At 36.2% G+C, this 19796-nt stretch overlaps 1 protein-coding gene across 2 annotated transcripts in view; it reads right to left on the bottom strand.

Annotated features, from left to right (window-relative positions):
* Positions 1–19796, bottom strand: part of LOC131591419 (inner nuclear membrane protein Man1-like) — a 42582-nt gene that overhangs the window by 2257 nt on the left and 20529 nt on the right. Inside the window, exons 4-12 of one of the 2 annotated variants that reach the window (XM_058862097.1) lie at positions 14230–14297; positions 12281–12360; positions 12052–12200; positions 11328–11429; positions 10155–10257; positions 9741–9919; positions 3202–3283; positions 338–443; positions 170–248 (exon numbers count right to left, since the gene is read on the bottom strand). In XM_058862097.1, the coding sequence (XP_058718080.1) occupies positions 170–248; positions 338–443; positions 3202–3283; positions 9741–9919; positions 10155–10257; positions 11328–11429; positions 12052–12200; positions 12281–12360; positions 14230–14297 (948 nt within the window). Of the gene's footprint in view, positions 1–169; positions 249–337; positions 444–3201; positions 3284–4867; positions 4993–9740; positions 9920–10154; positions 10258–11327; positions 11430–12051; positions 12201–12280; positions 12361–14229; positions 14298–19796 lie in introns of those variants that run through there. The other variant, XR_009280361.1, reaches the window with a different exon arrangement.

Below are 19796 nucleotides of genomic sequence, written 5' to 3' on the forward strand. Positions count from 1 at the left end.
GTAAAACAGAAATATGTCATTATATCAAAATTAGTTTACTTTTTTTCTTTTTTTACTGCTCAATACTTTAGATACAAAACACTTCAACATTTAAAAGTCCAACTGCACCCATCTTCTGCACCCATGGGTAATTTCTACCTATGTTTTATTATAAACTCCCATTCCTTACCATCAAACCAAGAGCCATGTAATGCCTTGAAAGCCTTTCCAGCATACTCCGGGGAGAGACACTTGACATATACACAGCCCTAAGTAAGAGAGAGAGGGTTTAGGTTTTTTGCAAGTCCAGCTGAAAAGGATTAACAAAGTATTAAGACGTTACTGGAAAGTCACTCACCTCACGTGAATTTTTGTCTACGGCAATATGAACAATTCCATCATTATCACTACATTTCTCCAAGATTGCTTCTTGAATTGCTAGATGCCAGTGATCACCTATTTCCCTAGGCGAACAATGAAAGATTTAATGGATTACATAATTTTTTTAACATTCACAACATTCTCATACTTCCCCACTGAGTCTGGTTTCTCTGTAACTTGCCATAATTTTCAGGTAAATACCTCAGGACAGATTTAGTATTTTTCCTACTGAATACACTGTAAATTTGCTCCTACAGCCCACTTTAGAAAATTCAACCCTACAAATCAAAAGGCAAAACTTCTGTTTGGGGGGTGGGGTATTGTCCTAAAATGGGCTTATATAAGTGATGCTTAGACTGATAGTTAAAAAACATTTCTGCCTTGCAGAGTAAATGTCTGGAACACACAACAAGTCTGCTGCTGTGATGTGAGCGTTCACAATGTACAAGTGAACAAGTTGGACAAGTTGTTCCCTTGATATGAGTCCTCCCAAACTTTTGGCTGTAGAAAGATGATTATTTGCTGTGATAACATTAATAAAAACAAATTAACTGGTATATTCCCACATGATTCTCAAGACAAGAAAAAAAGACTGGTTTCATGGGGCTGCTTCTAACAGCTACTAGTGTATTGCTGAAAAGAATTCAGTAATTACTGTTAGTATACGGTCACTTAAAGAGCAGCTAAAACTAGTTTTGTTAAACATACCTTGCACCCACAGCAAAAGTCAAAACAATACTTGACAATCTAATCACAGACACTGGTACATTCTGTGTTTTAGGTGGTCAGTGGAAGTATTCATCCCTTTCAGTTCTGGGACAAGAACATAAGCCTCCTTCCTCCAATGACACAAGCAGATTAATAATACAGTTTGTCTTGCACTTTGGATTACTGTTTGTGTTTTCTTTGAGATAACTCCAAGGGTATGATAAGAGCTATTTCCTTAAGCAATTGTCCTCTCAAAGACAGCTCACAGAAGAATGCACTAGGGAATACAATATGGAACTGGATGAAGTATCCCACTATGAATGTAATTCAGCAGTCCAGTAATGGAACTAAGTCAACTTCCAAAAGAAAAGATCCACAAAAAGTCAATGTATTAGAAGTCACAATGTTCAAAATAGCTGACTGGATATAAGCACTAAAGACAAGTGTCAAAACACAACAACTCCTACTCTATAAATGTGGGGGCTTTTTAATGCACCTGCTGGGCATGGACTGGGTCAATACTGAAAAACAGTGAAGCTTACAGCAAAGATATAGGCTAAAAAGGGAGCTTGCTCTGACAAAAATAACACCTCAGTAATTAGTTCCATTAACAGCAGACATTTTTAACTGCTAACATTGTGCAACAACATACCAATAAATATTACAGTGAAGCTTCAGGAATGGACTTTTTCAGTACCACTCAGACTAACCTATAACTAATACAGCTCACAAAGTCTTCTTTAAAGCAAGGACAATAAGGATGTCTATATCACTTAAAATTCTCTGCAAATCCCATGTTTTATTTAGTCCTCCTACAGGAGGATCAGTTTGCTTGAAGAACAACACCTAAACCTTCAGTCTTGCTCCCCCTACAGCAACCTGAAAATTATTATAGAAGCCACAGAAGCTAATGTCTTCAACCAGTCATTAAGTCTTAAAGCTGTTGAGAAAAGGTTTTTAGAGTACCTCTCTAGGCTGGGGGTAACACTGTCTTCAGCTACATTAACTTACAGCTCTTCAGTTAATAAGGCAAGGAACTAATTAAGTGTGGCTAGAAAAAAGGCTGAAGAAATACATCCAAACTTTGCAATTATTTGTGTCCATACTCTGGTGTCCTCCCCTATTTCCTGTCCTAATCAACAGGTTTTATTTTCCACTCAACTTCTTATATTCTTCAGTCCCAAGTAGCATCTCACATTTACCCTGTAAGACATAGCATCTGCATTTTTCCCTTGTATAATCATATTAAGGAATAATTTACTCCAGAGAAGTTACTGGAGTCCCTGTATCTCTTGACAGTGGACAAAGAAACTTTCAAGATTAGACAGGATTATCTGGTGTAACATATGTGTTAGTTCTCAACTCCTAGCATGATCTAGTCCAGAGCCAAAGGGGATGTAACAGAATAGCAGAGGCAGATGTGTTAGTTCTCAACTCCTAGCATGATCTAGTCCAGAGCCAAAGGGGATGTAACAGAATAGCAGAGGCAGATGAAGATTTAAAAGACTACAAAAAATTAACTATTTTTCCTTAACTCCTGACACATGAAACAAGGCTTTTTACTTATTCATACACAGTACATTGAGAATTACATGAGCATTACAAGCCAGTACACAGCACTAATTTGTTCCCAGAGCAAAAATCCGTTTGCTTCAAAATTAGGCAGTCACAGTGCCATAAAGTAGAAAGTGATTTAAATTCAGCCTTTTAAATGCAAACTCTGTGCAAGCTCTGTAGCAGTCCAAATACTCCAGAATATTTAACAACACTTTAAAAACTTACTTGTCAGGCCACATGAGTCTCTTCTGTCAGATGATACAATTGAACATTTACAAATTTAATTAATGGAGAAAGATCAGTCATTGCTCCAAACAGTTTGACTATATACCACATCCTTCAAGAAGTGAGCCAGAGACACACAGCAATACAATGAAGCACAGAAGACAGACAGTTAAGATTTTTTATGTCTTCTCATAGATGTTAAGAGAAATACTTTTTTTTTCTTTTTACAACCTGTTGGCTATTTTTTAACATGTTCATGTTTCTTCACTTCTTCCAAACCCCACTCAGAGGTAAGAAATGGACTCTTCCAAAGGAATGCAGAAATACAGATAGATAACTGGTTTTACTTACATAACTGGATCAAACATATTGCGAATCTTTAGACATGGTGTCAAGCTGTTTGGTGGTGAATTTCTTCTATCTAGATGAAATGCTAAAAAAAAAAATAATTAAATAATAATTATTGACAAGCATAATACCATTGAGTTAAGAAATGCTTTATGCTTTAATACCTTTCTAGTTTTACTCAGAAGAAAGTTTCCTTCATATATGAAAGAATTCAAGCAAATTAAGTTTTTCAGTCTTCCACCACACTGAAGAAAACATACCATATTTAGCTGAATTTTTTATACCTAAAACTTCTACATTTAAGACACTCTAATAACCAGGCCACATGGAAGGAATTCAGGATATTGATATTACATCTCCATGAAAAGACAGATACACATAACACCTGGAGTAAATTTTTGGAACTGGAAGATACCAATACAAATCTAAGTGCCTGATCGATTTTCATTTCTTCCATTTTTTTGGGACAATTTTCTGCCCACCTGGCTAATAAATAGGGAAACCTTAAGATGGATGTTGCATTGCATCTGTAGTGCAGTAACATGTCAAGAATGCTCTACAAGGACAGGGCTTTTGTAGCCCTAAATGATCACACATGATCGAAAGCTTCTAAAAATCTAAAATGAAACATACTAGAAGAAAAAACAGATGTAAGAATAAAAATGAAAGTCAAAAATAACAGAGTAACTCAAAGCTGAATTGTGCCACGAAATACCTTCCGAAATCCTAAAAGAAATATTAACTTCTCTGAAGCTCGCAAATTCTACTTGTGGGAGTCACAAGAGAAGACTGTACCATGAGAAATGGAATCAAGGAGCATTTCAGATTCAGATAGGGCAGCTCCATATGCCTTGAGAAGGGCTAACAAAGCAGCAACCAAAAGGGGATAGCCTAGTAAAACAGCTTTCAAGGCTTGAAGGAAGTTTTACTTTGAAGATTGAGATAAGTGGATTCAAGAGTTTAAACATAAGGTTAAAAATCTCAACAAGAAAAAATGACATTCCAAACTGCTGCTAATGATTCTCCTTTGCAATCCCTACTTCAGAAAAATGTGACATATTCAAGATGTTACATTCCAAGGGTCAAAAGTCTCTGTATTGGGCAGATGTCTTGTGATTCTTATTGCTGATCTTTTAAAATTTTGAAACTACATCCAAAATATATGAACACTGCTGCTCTTCTGTATGCCACCCAAACAAAAAACATGTCACACAGACAAAATTAAGTCATGTGAAAGACGCTGCTCGTGAAAGACAAGCACTAACCAAGAGAAAGCTCACTGGAGATACAGCATAGAAAACCTGCTTCTTATGTAAATTCCCAAGACAAATAAAATACAATCACCAACTCAAAATTAGAAAAGGTAGCATCAAATTCTAATATCAAGCCTACTGCAAGTTCCCCAAATAACTAAAAACGTTCTTATTAAGAATCCTCATGCACACAGAGTGCAAGTCACCAACACCTGTCTGTTCTTCTCTTGGGAACAGATTTCTAAATATGCTGGTGACACTGCATCTACCTCTGAGCTTCCTATAGTTTAAGGACAAGTCCTTTTTCAATAGCACATGGTTTTGTAAAGTTTTTTGTCCCTTATTAAAAATTATACATAGGGTATACAACAAAAACTTTACAGAACTAAGCAACATTGAAAAATACATGGACTTACCTTACTCATGGAGGTTGGCTCCAGCAGATCAAGGGTGGGGTGAAATGTCACCAGCATATTGTACACTGGGGCACCACACCATATTGGAGAAGGTGGTCTGGGGTAGCCTAGTCATGGACCTGGACCTGGAAAGGTGTGGGGTTGAGGAAATTATGTGCTGATTGTTTACAGCTAGGTTTATTCAGCACATGGTTTTAATCTAAGGATAACAAATGGTGAGGTTATTTGCAGAGATCCTGGACCCAGAGGATCTACATTTCTGCAAGCTTTTTATGAACTAAATAAAAAATACATACTGATATTTATGGAAGCAGCTACACCACTGAGCTAAAGTAACTAAATGGGAGATTCACCCTTTAGTGTAGTTACCTATATAAACCAAGCTTTGTCTGTTCCAGTTTCTAATAACTCTGATGTCCTTTAGACTGGAAGATCTCAGGTGCTTATACTGAGGTAACTTCAGCCAGAGCCTACCACCAGCACAAGACTAAACTGCTTCTAACAATGTAACATCCTACTGGTAGAGATGTGTGCCCAGAGCAGTGCAGCATATGAAAATAAAGATGAAGTCTCTCTTTTCTCAAAAAAACTTCAAAATCATGGTAAACTAAAAGTAATCTTTGCAACTTAGATGGAGCGTTTCATGTATAAGGGAAAAAATTACCGTGGAAATCAGTAAGGTGTGAAATTAAGGCTAGAACAATAATAAGCCTTAATATGTATACCAGAAATGGTACCAAAAAGAGAGCTTAGAGAAGACACTGGCAAGTTAATGCTGTACCTGCACAACAAAACTGAAAATAGCATAGTTAACTGGTATCTCTTGAACTTCGTTACAAGAAGTAAGAACTGATTCTCCCCCTCCCCCAAGAGGAAGTTTCACTGACAAAGCTATTCAGAATACAGTACTGATTATTTGAAAAGTTACATTGGTGTGGAGCATACAAAATATTCATGATAAGGGCATAAGCAGACATCCTTGCAGGAAAACAGTCTAAGTTGCACACTAGTTAACTATGTATCTCACACCTTTTTCTACACAGGTCTAAGGAGTAATGCTTTCAAGACGAAAAGAGAGAGGTAAAGATGAAATCTGAAAGCAGAGGCACAAAACTGTGCAGTAAGTCACTGGGAAGAAAAAATTCAGGACTTTGATAAATTCCCCTTGGGGATTACTGAGCACTTAAAAGAAAAGGAAGTTACTTTTTATTTAATTCATAATGTATTTTGTTTTACCACCTTAAACTGACTATCACTGCATCATTCCAGATTCCAAGAGCAGCAGCAGCTAAACATAGGTGCTTTCATCAACCCCTTCATCAGACTATGATGGAAGAAGTGTCTCTTGCACTGGCTTCAAAATGAACATTGAAGAGATTGTAGTAGAGCTTTCTATGCCCCTTGAATTACTAATATATTATTGCAAAAGGAATTCCAAGTATCATCACCATGGGCTACAAGACAGCCCAAAGGACCTTTAGATGTGAATTTGATGAACCTGGTAAGGCTGAAGACTTGCCTCAAACATCAGTAGTAGTGTTTCTTAAAACCAGGTTTTATCAGTGTTAAGCCACAGATCACTGCAATTTATTAAGTACTAATCCTTCTTATCAAAGGCAAGAACAAAAAGAGAAAACAATTACCTGAAAATATTGAAGTATGCCTACACAACATGAGGTTCTTAAATACACACAGAAGATACTGAAATGATTATCTTATCAAACAGAAAAGTATGGTTGAATATAGTTAATTCAGCTATAGGAGACAAACACAGGATGGATACAGAATTTTACAAGCAGCATGAAACCCAGTTTTCTTGCAATAGTTAAGAGTTTTAATTGTGGTTTGGGGTCCTTTTGTTTGTTTTTGTCCAGAAAAAGGATTATGTTCTCACATGCTGGAGAGGGAGGAGGGTGTCATTCACAAAAGGTAACAGGTTATCTTCCATGCTGCAGGATGAAATATCACCCTAGATGTGGTACTTCAGAGAACCTCTTTATCTCATCTCCAGAGCTGTCAAGGAACTTCAGCTTCTACTGTTAGCTTAGCTACACTGCTTACGTAGTTTTCTTCAGTGCTCCAGTTATCAAAGATGTGACAGGACAATTGTATCTGTTCTTTCAAAAGCAAACTGAACACACTAGAATTGTGGGGTTCTCTCCACTGATTTAATTAAATCACTTGACATGATCAAGATTGTGTCTCAGTTGACTATACTCTTGTACATTGTTTTCAAAACATCGCATTTGTCCATCCTACAATGAGCTTCCCTACACTTTTCTTTTTAGCAAATATACTTACTGCATCTAGTAGGTAGTATTTCAAAGGGATGGCACCAGAATTTATTCTGATCCAGAAAAAAAAACAAACCAACAAAACTGTCAAAACACAGGCTGCATCCTGAAGGACTGGACAAAATGTCACAGTGGTGGGTTAACACGCTGCTGACAGACAGCAGACATTAGATCTCACAAGCTACAGGTCCCACAGTTAAAACACACACTTATCATTTCATGGATGATCCTTGTATAGTCTGACAGGCCATTCTGAAAAGGGTTTCTTCTTCAATTGCACATGATCAGGTGCTGCTCCCTGCTACACAGCATTTCCAGATCTCAGATAGTTAAAAAATTGCAAGCTTGAAATTTATTCAGAAGATTCAGACCCAATAACTCATTATGATTTTCTGTATGCTGAGTCTGTTCAGGGCATAGCAGTCTTGAAGAGTATTTAGACTTATGAACTTCCACATTCAAACATCAGAACTGGAGTATGGACCTAAATTCGAGTTAATGTATACTTCCAAGAAAGGAAGAAAGCAACACATACATGTAGAATTCCTAACATCGGGAAAGAAACATCTGTGCAAAAAGCATGAGACTTCTGCAACTATTTGGAACTATTTCCAAAAGTCATTTGAACACAAGGAGTGCAAAACAGAAAGAGCCTTCACATATTAAAACTGCCTTTGCCTCCTGACTGTCAGGAACCCAAATAACCCATTGTCATTTCACCCACCCCATTTCCATACCCTTCTGTTAGAGCTGAAGTACGCAATTTCAGTTCTTCAAAGATCTTTGCTAAACTTCAAACATAACAAGAAAATTAGGAAAATTGCAATTAAAAGGACTGAAACAGAATGCATTTTGATACATTCTATACAACAGAAAACAGGGAGTCTTAAGTACATACTCTAAGCAACACACATACAAAAGCCACAGCTAAGAGGTTAAGTTATTCTGTCCACATTTGCAATATGCTGAAGTAGGTATCAGATGGTCAGATTGGGATGGTACCTAAAAGTAGCTGTCTTTCCTGGAAGTTTTGGAGACCACTGTTCTGTTTACAAATAGCAAAACACCACCTGAGCTATCACATACTGAGTAGTCTCCAGGTGAGGATAATCTAATCCTATTTCTAATACATGACAGAACATCATGGAGTGATGTATACTGCAATCAAACAGGACAAGAAAAACTGAGAGCAAACGAGTAATAAATTAGAACTAGAGGATGATGTTTTTCATCCTGAACTAAACAATACACTGTGCAGAAGATTCAGATTTATAATACATTTATATAGCTTGCAGAAGCTGTGTTCAATTTGAGTGTTTGAAATTCAATCGTGGCAGTACTACAGAGATGGAATAGGAACAGCTGTTGACAAAATCCACCATTTCTGTATTGCAACTAAAGCACTTACACATCCCTAATGTACAATGTCCTGGAAATAAAAGGTTCTGCAACTCTTGGAATAAAGTCCATATACACATCTTACTAATGAAAGCTTTGAGAAATTGAGAAATCAAGCAATACAGTGGTCATGGCAGAATGCTACATTACTTCTACTGCAAACACAGAACCTCAAGCCTGAAGTAGCATCCACGTGGAATTTTTTAAAAAGCAGCCCCATTTCCAATGAATTATTTAAAGTGAGAAATGTAACACTAAAACCAATAGTGTAACTTTGAGACGTATATAATGATATTACTTACTTTCACACTCAGGCTAAGATAGAAATGATCATTCCTTAATTGCAAACCAGAATTCAAGTCCTACCATTTCAATTTTTCATTGAGCAAAAAAAAGAGCAACCCAAAACCTGAAGCTTGACATGAAGAAAGGTAGAAAGAAAACAAACCAGGAAAATACGACCACTGCAGACATAGAACTGCAAACGTGCTAGAATCCTGCCACTTGGTTTCATGGTAAAACTGAAAAGTGACAGACCAGTGCAAAATCCATGTATGACAAACTGCCTTCTCTATTAAAGGAAATGCTTTACACCACAGAGTTTGAAAAACAAAGGCAGTGTAGAAAAACATTTATGACAGAGCTAGAACATCAAACACTACTAGATGTTCCAAATGCACATTTTCCTAGTAGAGGAGTCTTTTGTCCTGGCAGTTCCCTTTTGAAATAAAACATCTCCTACTCCTTATTGACCTTAAGGCACCTTACTGACAACTTAACAGTAGGAAACTTAAGTCTGTAAGATCCAATTTACCTGCTGCCAGATACAACCAATTACATTACTTCCAGTAATTGTAAGGCATGTCAGAATTGGACCAACTAAAGAGCATTTTTTTTTTAATTCACCAAAAAAAAAAAGAAGCAACTCACTTTGGCTAAATACCCAATACAAATTTCTGCAGTAGCTGTAACAGAAAAGCTCATTTCCTTTGAAAACAAGGCAGACACAATGCACCAAAAAAGTAAGTCCACAGAACAAGATAACAGAGAAATAGCACTGACAGTTCATAACAATCCTGAAATGTACAAGAGAAAACAAGCCTTTCATGTTCAAGCAACAGAGTAGCATTTGTAAGTTAGATATCTAAGACAATTATATCTGCAAAATATATCTTAAATACCTTGGCCTTGCCATACTTTCGATGGTATTACTAAAATTTTGTCACACGCTGCAGAAGGTTGCATCCACTTCCAAACCAAGAACTCAGCACCACCCACTCTTCTTGTCTCTGTACGAACTCTAGATTCATTTGCTGCAAGAAAGTCAACTGCTCTGTTCCAGACTTTATTCATCTTCCTCCTTCAAAATTGAAGCAAGAATTACAAAGTTAGCATTATGACAACATGCATAGTTGACATCCACCATGTAAAACAAATCCAATGCTTATCTTCCCACCTGTGTCAATAGGAATCTCCAAAATATTACACTGCGCAATCTACTAAGAAATTAAGTTATTTCTATCTGAAATTAAGTTAATTGACCAATTTATTTTTACTGGTTTTCCCTCCTTTCCATACTTCTAGTAAGAACGTACCTGTCCTGAGGTGGTATTAGAGAATCACGCACATGTAAAATTGGCATATAAGGCTGCAACTCTTTATTTTCTGAACATGCCTCGCTGTGGCTTCTTAAAACATCTGAGGACCATAAAAAGAAACCACACTGATAACTATGTAGCTCATACAAACATTAAGAAAAGCATCACTTCTGGCAATTAACAGATACTCTGAACACCCCTCCCAATTTCAGTAGTTAGGTTTTCCCTGCATTTTGAACCATTGTTTTCTCCAAATCATTCTTAAGGCAAATTAACCAAAAAGTGAGCGCATCTATGTCAAATACATCAAATAACTTTGAAGTAATGGAAGAGAGTTCTTACAGTTGTTCTTCATTGGTACTTTTTAAGTGTTAGCAAAGATGACCATCTTTGAAAATAAAATGTTCTCCTCCCACCTCAACAAAACTTGATTTTCAGACAAAAAAGGTAGGCACATGGTTAAAATAGAACAGTTCTGATTTCTCTATCATCTCTGTATATATGGTGACTACCATTAATGAAATTAATGACACAACTTAAGTAAGAGTTTAAAAACTACAAACACAACCTACTGCAAACACTGTGGCTTTGAGTAGAAAGAGGGAATTTTGGAGCTTATGCATATTGTTTTAGCAATATAATTTCTGCTCAAAGTAATTAATTAAAAAGCTATTTTTTCAATGAAAAAACATTAAGGATGGTATCAAGAGCTACCACACATTTTTGAAATGGATATTTTAACTGAAGTTAGCTGAAAAAACAGATACAGAAAGCAACATGTGACCATACTTCAGTAAACAAATATTGCATTTATATTTTTTATAAAATATATATTTTATATTTATTATTATATTTATTATTTATATTTATATATTTATTATTTATTATTTATATTCAACAGTAGGACAAAATACTAGCAAGTCAATGGCAACTTTATAGACATATTGATGTAATTCACAAATTACAAGCTTTATGTCAAAAGCTTTGATTAGGTTTAAAGGATAGGGTATTTAAAAAAAATAGAGAAAAACAAAACACACGGATTACATTGGACTAAGAACTCTAACAGCACAACGACTAGCAAACAGGAAGAAACATAACTGAATTAATGCCAGTACTTTGAAAGCTTATACAAAACTGATACATTAGACACAACTGAAGAAGCCATACCTATGATTTTCACCACCATATCATACATCTGCTTTGTTTCTTCTTCCTCTTTTGCCCAACGGTATTTCATGTAGTGTAAGACTCCCCAAACCATCGCGATACCTGCATTAACATGCGTAATAGTCTTTAAGCAGTATTAGAGCATTGGATATTTAACAGAGTTTACAGGGCATACTTCAGAAGTAGACTGAACTACCTAACATGCACTGTACATTCCAAAGTTAGTGAAATACTCTGTACTGGCTGTCTGTATTTTATACTCTAACACAGAAACACAAACTCTTCCACTTGAAAGAGCAGTTACTTCTAGAACAAACATTTAATTGTTTTAAGAACACCTCAATATCCCAGATCATCTTTTCTGCAGTTACTTTTTAAACTTCCTGGAACAACACTGAAATATCCTTAAAATTAAGGCTATCATCTTTTTACTGAACAGTTTGCTTTTTCTGACCAGTTCAACATGGAACTTTTGAAAGCTACAAGATATTGTTCTGGCAGATAAAAATGTTTCCCAAAGAATGAATATGTTCAGCTGACTACAGAAGTAGATGACAACAACCAATTTGGAAATACAGTGGTGCAACAGAAATGCAAATCAAACCCCAATTTAATAAAGAAACAATAGAAACTATAAGTTGAATAAAAACTTTCTCTAAACTTGCTTTTCCCCATGCACTTAGATAAATACAACAAAAAAAGGTTGACTGTTTTATTAACTTACCCCAAAGCAATATTGATAATCTGTGAGTTACATTAACAAATGCACGGCGAAAACGACACCTGAAAGACATCTTTGGACTAGTGGATTCCAGATACTTTACATCTGTCACATTAGTGACATCCATCTCATTAGGGTCATTGCTGAGACACCTATTCAAAAATATAAAGTACTTAGGAAAAGAGATACATTCTCTTAGAAGAAATTAAGTTAAGAAATAAACACCACTTACTTTATGCCAACATCTTCCCCACTATTCAAGATCCATTGTAATGATGTGTTAAGTACACTTTCATATTCTGGATCTAAATTCTGTCAAAATACAACATTAATTAGTAATTTCATAAATAACCAGGGAGTTACCATGCCAAAATAAAACCGAGATACTGCACAGATTAGTAGTCAAAACGATATTGTTTTGTTCCTGATTCTTCAGATTTTGAGTAGGTGTTCACTGCATAAAGTCAATCTATTTATGCTACAAGCAGTTCTCACCAGCATCCCTCAAACTAAGGACTATTTGAAAAGCCAAGCCACATTCACCTTTTTAGTCACGACTCTAATCTAGAGCAAGAAAAAATTATTCAGCCACTAGGCGGCAATCACTGGAAACCTACTCTGGGAGTGAAACTCCAGCTAGATCCAAACTCTGCTGGAAATGCCTCCTACAAAAGCAGTTCCATGTTCCGTCCTTTTTTAAGAAGTTTGAGCAAATATAGTTTTAACAGATATTTTGAAAAAAAACCCAGTATTTGTAGCTCAAGACCAGACATCACTACGTAAGAGATTGACTTTTTTTTTTTTTTATCGTTTGATATCAATTCTAATAGGATAACATTCACTGCTATCTGAGAGCTAAGGCTTTCTCCATAACTCATTCTGCATGGTCTTTTGCAGAAAGAGAAAAGTGAAAATGGAAGTTACTGTTGTATTTGGAATTACAGTCCCCAGAAAGTTTTATTTTCATCTTTCCTCTGAACCTCACATTGGCTTAGAATTCAAGCATAAGTACTTAAGACAGTAATGGTTTTATTTTACCTTAATGAGATTAAAGTATTGAAAATTTTATCACTGAACACAGAAATTCTGCAAAGCAACAGTACAGTTAAATAAGACTTCCTGCAAAGCAACAAATTTTCATATTAAATTTGAGCTTCTTAGCAGAGCTAAAACAGTTATAGTAACAGTAAACAGTTACATCATTCTTTTAGAATAACAGATATACACGACAATCAGCTCTAGCACACCACCTTAATCTTTTCCACAATGCACTGGTTTTAACAGATACAGATTATTATTGCCAAACCATAAACCAGTGTTAGCAGCTTCTTTGGGATGCTCTAAAGCATTGCCCCTTTTTGCCTACTCCATAAAAGTTTGCCAAAGTGTAAAATTCCTATACATTTGTATATTAAATACATCCATTTAACTCCTCCTCATCCAATCAAAGAAATCTTACACACTCTGCCTCTTAAAAGGTTCAAGTAGTTTTCCACTGAAGAGTACACCAACATGGGCTAAAATAAACCCTACAGCTGTCAAGACAAGGCAAGAGTCATCTTTTATTTGGGGACTGAGGCAGGGGAATGACAGAGAGTGGGATTTCATAATACTGCTGCTCAGTGATCAAATTAACAAAAAGGCCTTTTTTTGACCTTTTCTATTTAAAGCATCAATGAATAGCCTCTTCCAAACAGCTGCTGCCTGTCAGGCTGCTTGTACAGACCTTGCACATCAACCTTTCTCTAAAAAGAAAGTAAAACAGTATCATTTTCTACTAAGTCTCAAAAACCAACACAGTGATTTCTGGAGAAGCTTCTAGATATTTGAGTTTTATAAATTTATTATTTTCATGTTGGTCAACTATTTCCATCAATCCAAATAATCTCCTGGAGTTTTAATGAAAGAAATAAAAACCCTGCATGTCATTGAAGCACTACGAGTTAAACTTTCATTGCAATTAAATCAGTTTCTTTTACCCTCCCTCTCCCCAGCTGCCACTACATCCCCAAATAAAAATCATACATAGCATGTATTAAAGTTATCAGTTCCAATAATTTCCAAATAATATTCAATATAAGTCAAATTTTAGTCAATACACTAGACATGAAAACAGTCGTTACAAACTGTAACTCATATAAATCTTCTATACACTCAATGAAAAACAACTCATTTGCTTACTTTTAAATATGCAGCTGCCTCTTGGACGGTAAGGTTTCTTTGAATAGAGCTGCCACACTCATGTTCCCCTGGTAAAATGAAAACTTTTATTTTGATCTATTTATTACTGCAGTATATAAAATACAATCACCTAAACATCAGCTTATGATTAACAAAATTTACACAACCAGCAATAGCAGTACAGTAATTCTCATAGGTTCCACTAAAAATATGGGAAAAAATCTCTGCACAAATTTTTCCTTCAAAATAAATTTTAAAACGCCAATGATTTTCAGAGCTAATAATATGTACAAATCACAGCAGTGCAATCTCATGTACTGCTCAGAAAGTGTATTTCCAAAAGCAGAACAATAGGTAGCATGAAGAACTATCAGAAGGACATTACCGTAAAAGTTACTGTACCCAGACTCACCTTCCAGATATTTTCCTTTAGCTCTGAAACCTGTATTATCTTTTATAAAGACCAAGTTTCAGTTGCAATACATCCATACTATTTAAGGCACTATGAAGTTACTGCACTTCAGATTGGCCTAAGTTATTCTGGTAATTCAATGCTTTCCTGAACATGCACAGAATCCCACCATGGCTTGAAAAGGGTGCTTTTACCATCTCCTAGTAGTTTTGGAATGTGTGCAGAAGTAGCCAGGAAACATGGTATTGATATGCATAGTCAGTCCTCAGAACAATGTGCCATTATCTCCCTGGTTTTCTCTGCTAAACTAAAGGTAAATGGTTCATAAAACAAAACAAAAGTAGTGGAAGTAGTGACAGCCACATCAACAGAAAGACATACAGAAAAAGGTGATGGTAACTGGTGTTAGCAGCAGTTTTTCACCTATCACTAGGCCATCATTTCTGCAGAACTGTCAGCAGTGGCAAGTCACTTTTTTCCCCTGGTATTTCTATAAAAAACCTTGTGCCTTGGCATCTGTAACTATGCTTTTACTGTGCCAAAACAATAAAATAGGAAACAACAAACCCAGTCTTTCACTGGCTCAGCATTATGCCTGCCTTACCTTCTTGAATCTATGCCAAGTTGTACTATTCCCAAAGCTATAGAAAGGCTAAGAAAATTTAAGATACTTGTGCTTCTATAAAACATAAACCTTCACTTATACTGAAATACAGTTTAGAAAAAGCAATTTCAAGTATTAGTTCCCTACACAAGCAGGAACATTTAAAGCAATGTGAGTAAAAGTTAGGAAACACTAGCAAGTTATGGAGAAGCACCTTCATGGCTCATTCATTTGGAGTTCCAAAGAAATACACATTTCTATGAAGCCAAAGTCCTTCTCAGACTGCTGAAGTTTTTTCAGTACACTTGAACATATTTAAGAGAATTTGGCCTTGCAAGCATATCAGCGTAACAGGGATGCTCTTACTGTCGGGATACAGAGAAATGGGAACAGTGTTTTTAAGAGTGCTCATATACTAACTGGCCTAGAGGTGCTGCTGGAACTAAGCCTGCGTCCATGCATGTATTTTCAATCAAGCACAGAGCAGAAAACTTTACAAGTTGTTTCACTTGAAAATGCAATGTCCAAGACTTTCAAAGTGCCTTAGTCTACTGTAATAGCAAAACTAGACAGATCACTGCTGAAAATGGACACCACTTTCATAAAAACCCAGTCTAATTTTAGAACTCAGCACCTGAATTGGAGCTATAGGCTTTTCTTGTAATTTAGGCAGACTTTGTTTTTGTACAACATAAACTGTACAGCCTGTAAATTTACATGTGTAATCATCAGTGATTTCATGTTTCAAAATTAGCAGACTTGGAATAACTACACATGATACTCATACAGTCTCTGGTGTATTGTTTAAATATTGTTTTAAATCTAGAACTGATGGAATAAATACAACAAACCCAAAACACATCTCTGTAGAAGCCATATGTACAATTTACATCTGATGTTAAGTTGTATAATGTGAGCAAGCCTGACAAATATTCCTATATTTAAGTCTTTTCCCTGGTTTGTTAAGACCTGAAGTCTTTCTGTGGTCTTTTTAATACAGAGAAAGCATGTCAGTCATACTTTGACCAAAACAGCTTGTGAGAGAAGGGGGATGAGACCCTCCTGCTAAGCAGCTTTTCTTTGGTTGTTTTTTTCGCTATCTAGATAAGCAGAAAAGCCCTGTTATGAAATAAATGAAAGAGAATAAAAAGGGTGAGGTTAATACACAGATGAGAAAGCAAACCAAACACACAAGCAGGAAACTGATTGTGAAAAATATGAATTCTTAAAAACTGGTTTCAGGGTTCACGTTGTATTTTCCACCTTTTGAGAACACAGCACTGCCTTTTACAACAGGACAAAAGCACCCTGAGGTAGGGGACTACTGAATTTAGTAGTTTGAAATGCTAATCTTATTTGCCTTCTTCCAAGAATTACGTTTATGCAGCACACAGCCAGCACACTGACTTAACAGCTTCTGGTCCCATCTCCAGAAACCAGCAGTTTCCTCTCAGTCCTGCTGCTGAAATTTTTTTCTAACTGTATTCCCTCTGAACAAGTTTAACAGTTAAAAACACCTTTGCTACCCAGGCTGTGACAATGTGTAAGGCACATCAGTTCAAATTTCCATCAAGCAATACTGGGACAGGGGGAAGAGAAATAAAAATCACTTTCATCTTGTCTCCCACTCTCGAAAACAGTAAGCTAATCAGTTATGGAGTTTTGGTCTTGTACAAAAAGCTATTGGAGACACAGTTCCTTGTTCCAACACATCTTTTGCTGAGAACCATTTAACAGCTTTCTTCTGAGAAACTCATGAATTTGAACTTGCAGAAAGTTAGGCATTTCACAAGTCAGACAACCTTCTGTTTTACTGCAACAGCAGGATATTCCTATATGCCATTTCAGTCACTGCGTTAGCTAATAGTTCTGCAAATGAAGGCTTACTTTGAATAACTTTGGTGCAATCATTAACCACTTGGCCTGGAAACCCAGTTTCCATAGCCTGAGCCAAAAATGTTTCCCAACTGTTCCATTTGAGGCCCTATATTCAGGAATAAAACTGAAGCACAGGCAAAAAAAAACTTTACACAAGTCTGCTGCAAGATACATTTGAGTTCTTTGTAAAAACTGCCCCTCTGTTATAATGTCTGCTGTGATCTTACAGAAAGTATGGATCTTTGAGCTTAAACTTTCCTTGGGCACCAATGTCAAGAGCAAAGAACTTTTCTATTTGTTTTTGTAGGGAGGCAAAAAGTAGCACATCCCAGCAAGGATCACAAAACTACACTTTAGCTTATGTTAGTGTATTTGGGCAAGCGACTTAAGAAATCAAATTCTTTTAGTAATACTACCAAAAAGCAACTAAAGCTCCAGTTCTAAAGAAATATGTCTCAACTGCTTCTAACACAGAAACCAAGTCAGATCATCTTTTTCATGCAGGCTAGAACATTTAAAACTGACTTTGCTTTAGGCATTTAACTTATGAACTGCACCATATACAGGCAACAGAAATATTCAAAATTTTGAAGTATTTACTTTACACTGTAAATAATTTTCTCATTTGGTAGCAAAACACAGTGGAAATCTAGTATTTCAAGGAAGACATGGATTTAGCACAGATCTCTAGCTTACAGCTTAATGTGATATGGTCACCAATACAAACTGCAAGTTCTCATGTTTTCAGGTTACTTGCAGCAGAACACTAAAGTGGGGAGCTCAAGAAAAGCAGAGGCAGACCAAGAGCAAGTAAGAATGCCCCATCTCCCAAAGGCAAATTCAACAGCTCAATAACACTGCAGAACACCAGACCCTGCTAAATAGCTGTTCAATCACTGGTTGGAAACAGCATAGCATCAATTACCTGAAAAACCAAATATTAAGGACAGGGACAGAGCCTCTGGATACAGTAGCTGATATCTGAAATTAATATTAAGTAACATTAGGTGTTTTGCCAGAATTTTCTTCCAGTCACGGATTTATCAGGAAGCTTTATTACATAAAAAAGCCTAATTCCCCCCTGCATCTCAAGAACCTGTAAAAAGAAGGAAACTATCTAAATCCAATAGTCTGTCACACTGAAGAATGCCAGGCAAAAGAAACAGCTACCTAAAAAATCCTTTATCTACAAGAAAGGGTCATACCCATGGGTAGCTGGCTGCTTCTTGTGTATATAGTGGCTAGATTTATTCATTTTGCAAGTCTGACTGAAAATTGATGGGAGCTATTGAAATCTCTCCATGAAAGACCAAGACATCCAGTAATTAACATACGCTATTTAAAAAAGCAGGTATTTTGGTTTAGCAGAAAGTGTTGGGTACTGAAATATATACTGTTTATAAAATGTTGCTGTTTTGAAGAATGGCAAAACTATTCAAGACATGAACACAGGAACACAAACTTCAACTCAAGGGAGAAGCACTATCTGCTCATGCAGTTCTGAGTTTCCTGTGAGGCAAGAATTACTCACTGTAGTTTGAGCAGACTAGTAATTCAGAGAACGGTGATGCATTAAAGGCAACCTATTTTTATATTGGATAATTTGACATCGTATTGCAGCACCACAGTTCAGAATAAGTATCTACAGTTGGAACATGGTATATTAAGTCAAAATTAATGAATTCTTACTCTGACATTTTCTTCCTTAAAAAAACTTCATGTTCTATCTTCTAAAATAAAAGCCCCATAACTTGCTCTCCATTTGAAGTTGACAAGGTAAGAAATTAGATCAGTAAAAATAAGTCTGTTTTATTAAACAGATCTAGAAACCAAATTTTGAGGGGACCATCTTTATGGAAGTCAAGATGTTGAATAAAGCTTAACAGAACAGACTACTTCAAGTTTCCAGCCTGCCTTTTTAATATTAATAGTTATAACATGAACAAATGATTCATAGCCAACTATGAAATGAGAGAAACTTTTCCAAGTATGTGACAGAGAGACCTGAAAAGCACCACTTTGAGTAAATCTATATTCCTTAACTTCTCCTTTGAAGTGGTGCACTGTGCACAAGATCAACACTCTTAAATCCTGCATCTCCTTTGCAGCTTCCTCTGTTTTATACCTTTTAAACTGCTTCCAGATATTGTGCCATGTCTACATCAATATGGTATGCAAAAACGGATGGCAGACATCTTCCTCTTGTATCTTAAGAAACTTGGCATTGAGAAGAATTTCTGTCTAAGTAGAGATGGATTAGGTCCTTCTTCAGAATGTATGAAAGCTACTCTGCTGAGCAACCAGGTAAACTCACATTACAGCTCCAGTCTGAAGCAACACCTAACCAGAAAGGATAGTTGTATTTTTCAAAAGGAAGCATTTGAAGATCCTGCTGGCCAGAAATAGACTGATAGAGAATAATGCATCTTTGAAACCTGGTTAAGCAAGCAGCTGTCTTGGAGACAAAATTTCCTCATAAGGCAGACAGGTAAAGATTTGTATACGTTTATGTGCACTGAAATAAGCCCCAGCTAATAAAGAAAACTCCCTTTCTTTCATGGATGTAGAAATTATGTGCCAAACTTTTTTATCCATGCAAATACATTGTTTACTGTATGGGCCCTGGAGGGCCAGATGACACACTGAACAAACAGCAAGCTGTTACACTCTTCA

Source organism: Poecile atricapillus, chromosome W (assembly GCF_030490865.1).
Source record: "Poecile atricapillus isolate bPoeAtr1 chromosome W, bPoeAtr1.hap1, whole genome shotgun sequence".
Taxonomy (NCBI): Eukaryota; Metazoa; Chordata; class Aves; order Passeriformes; family Paridae; genus Poecile; species Poecile atricapillus.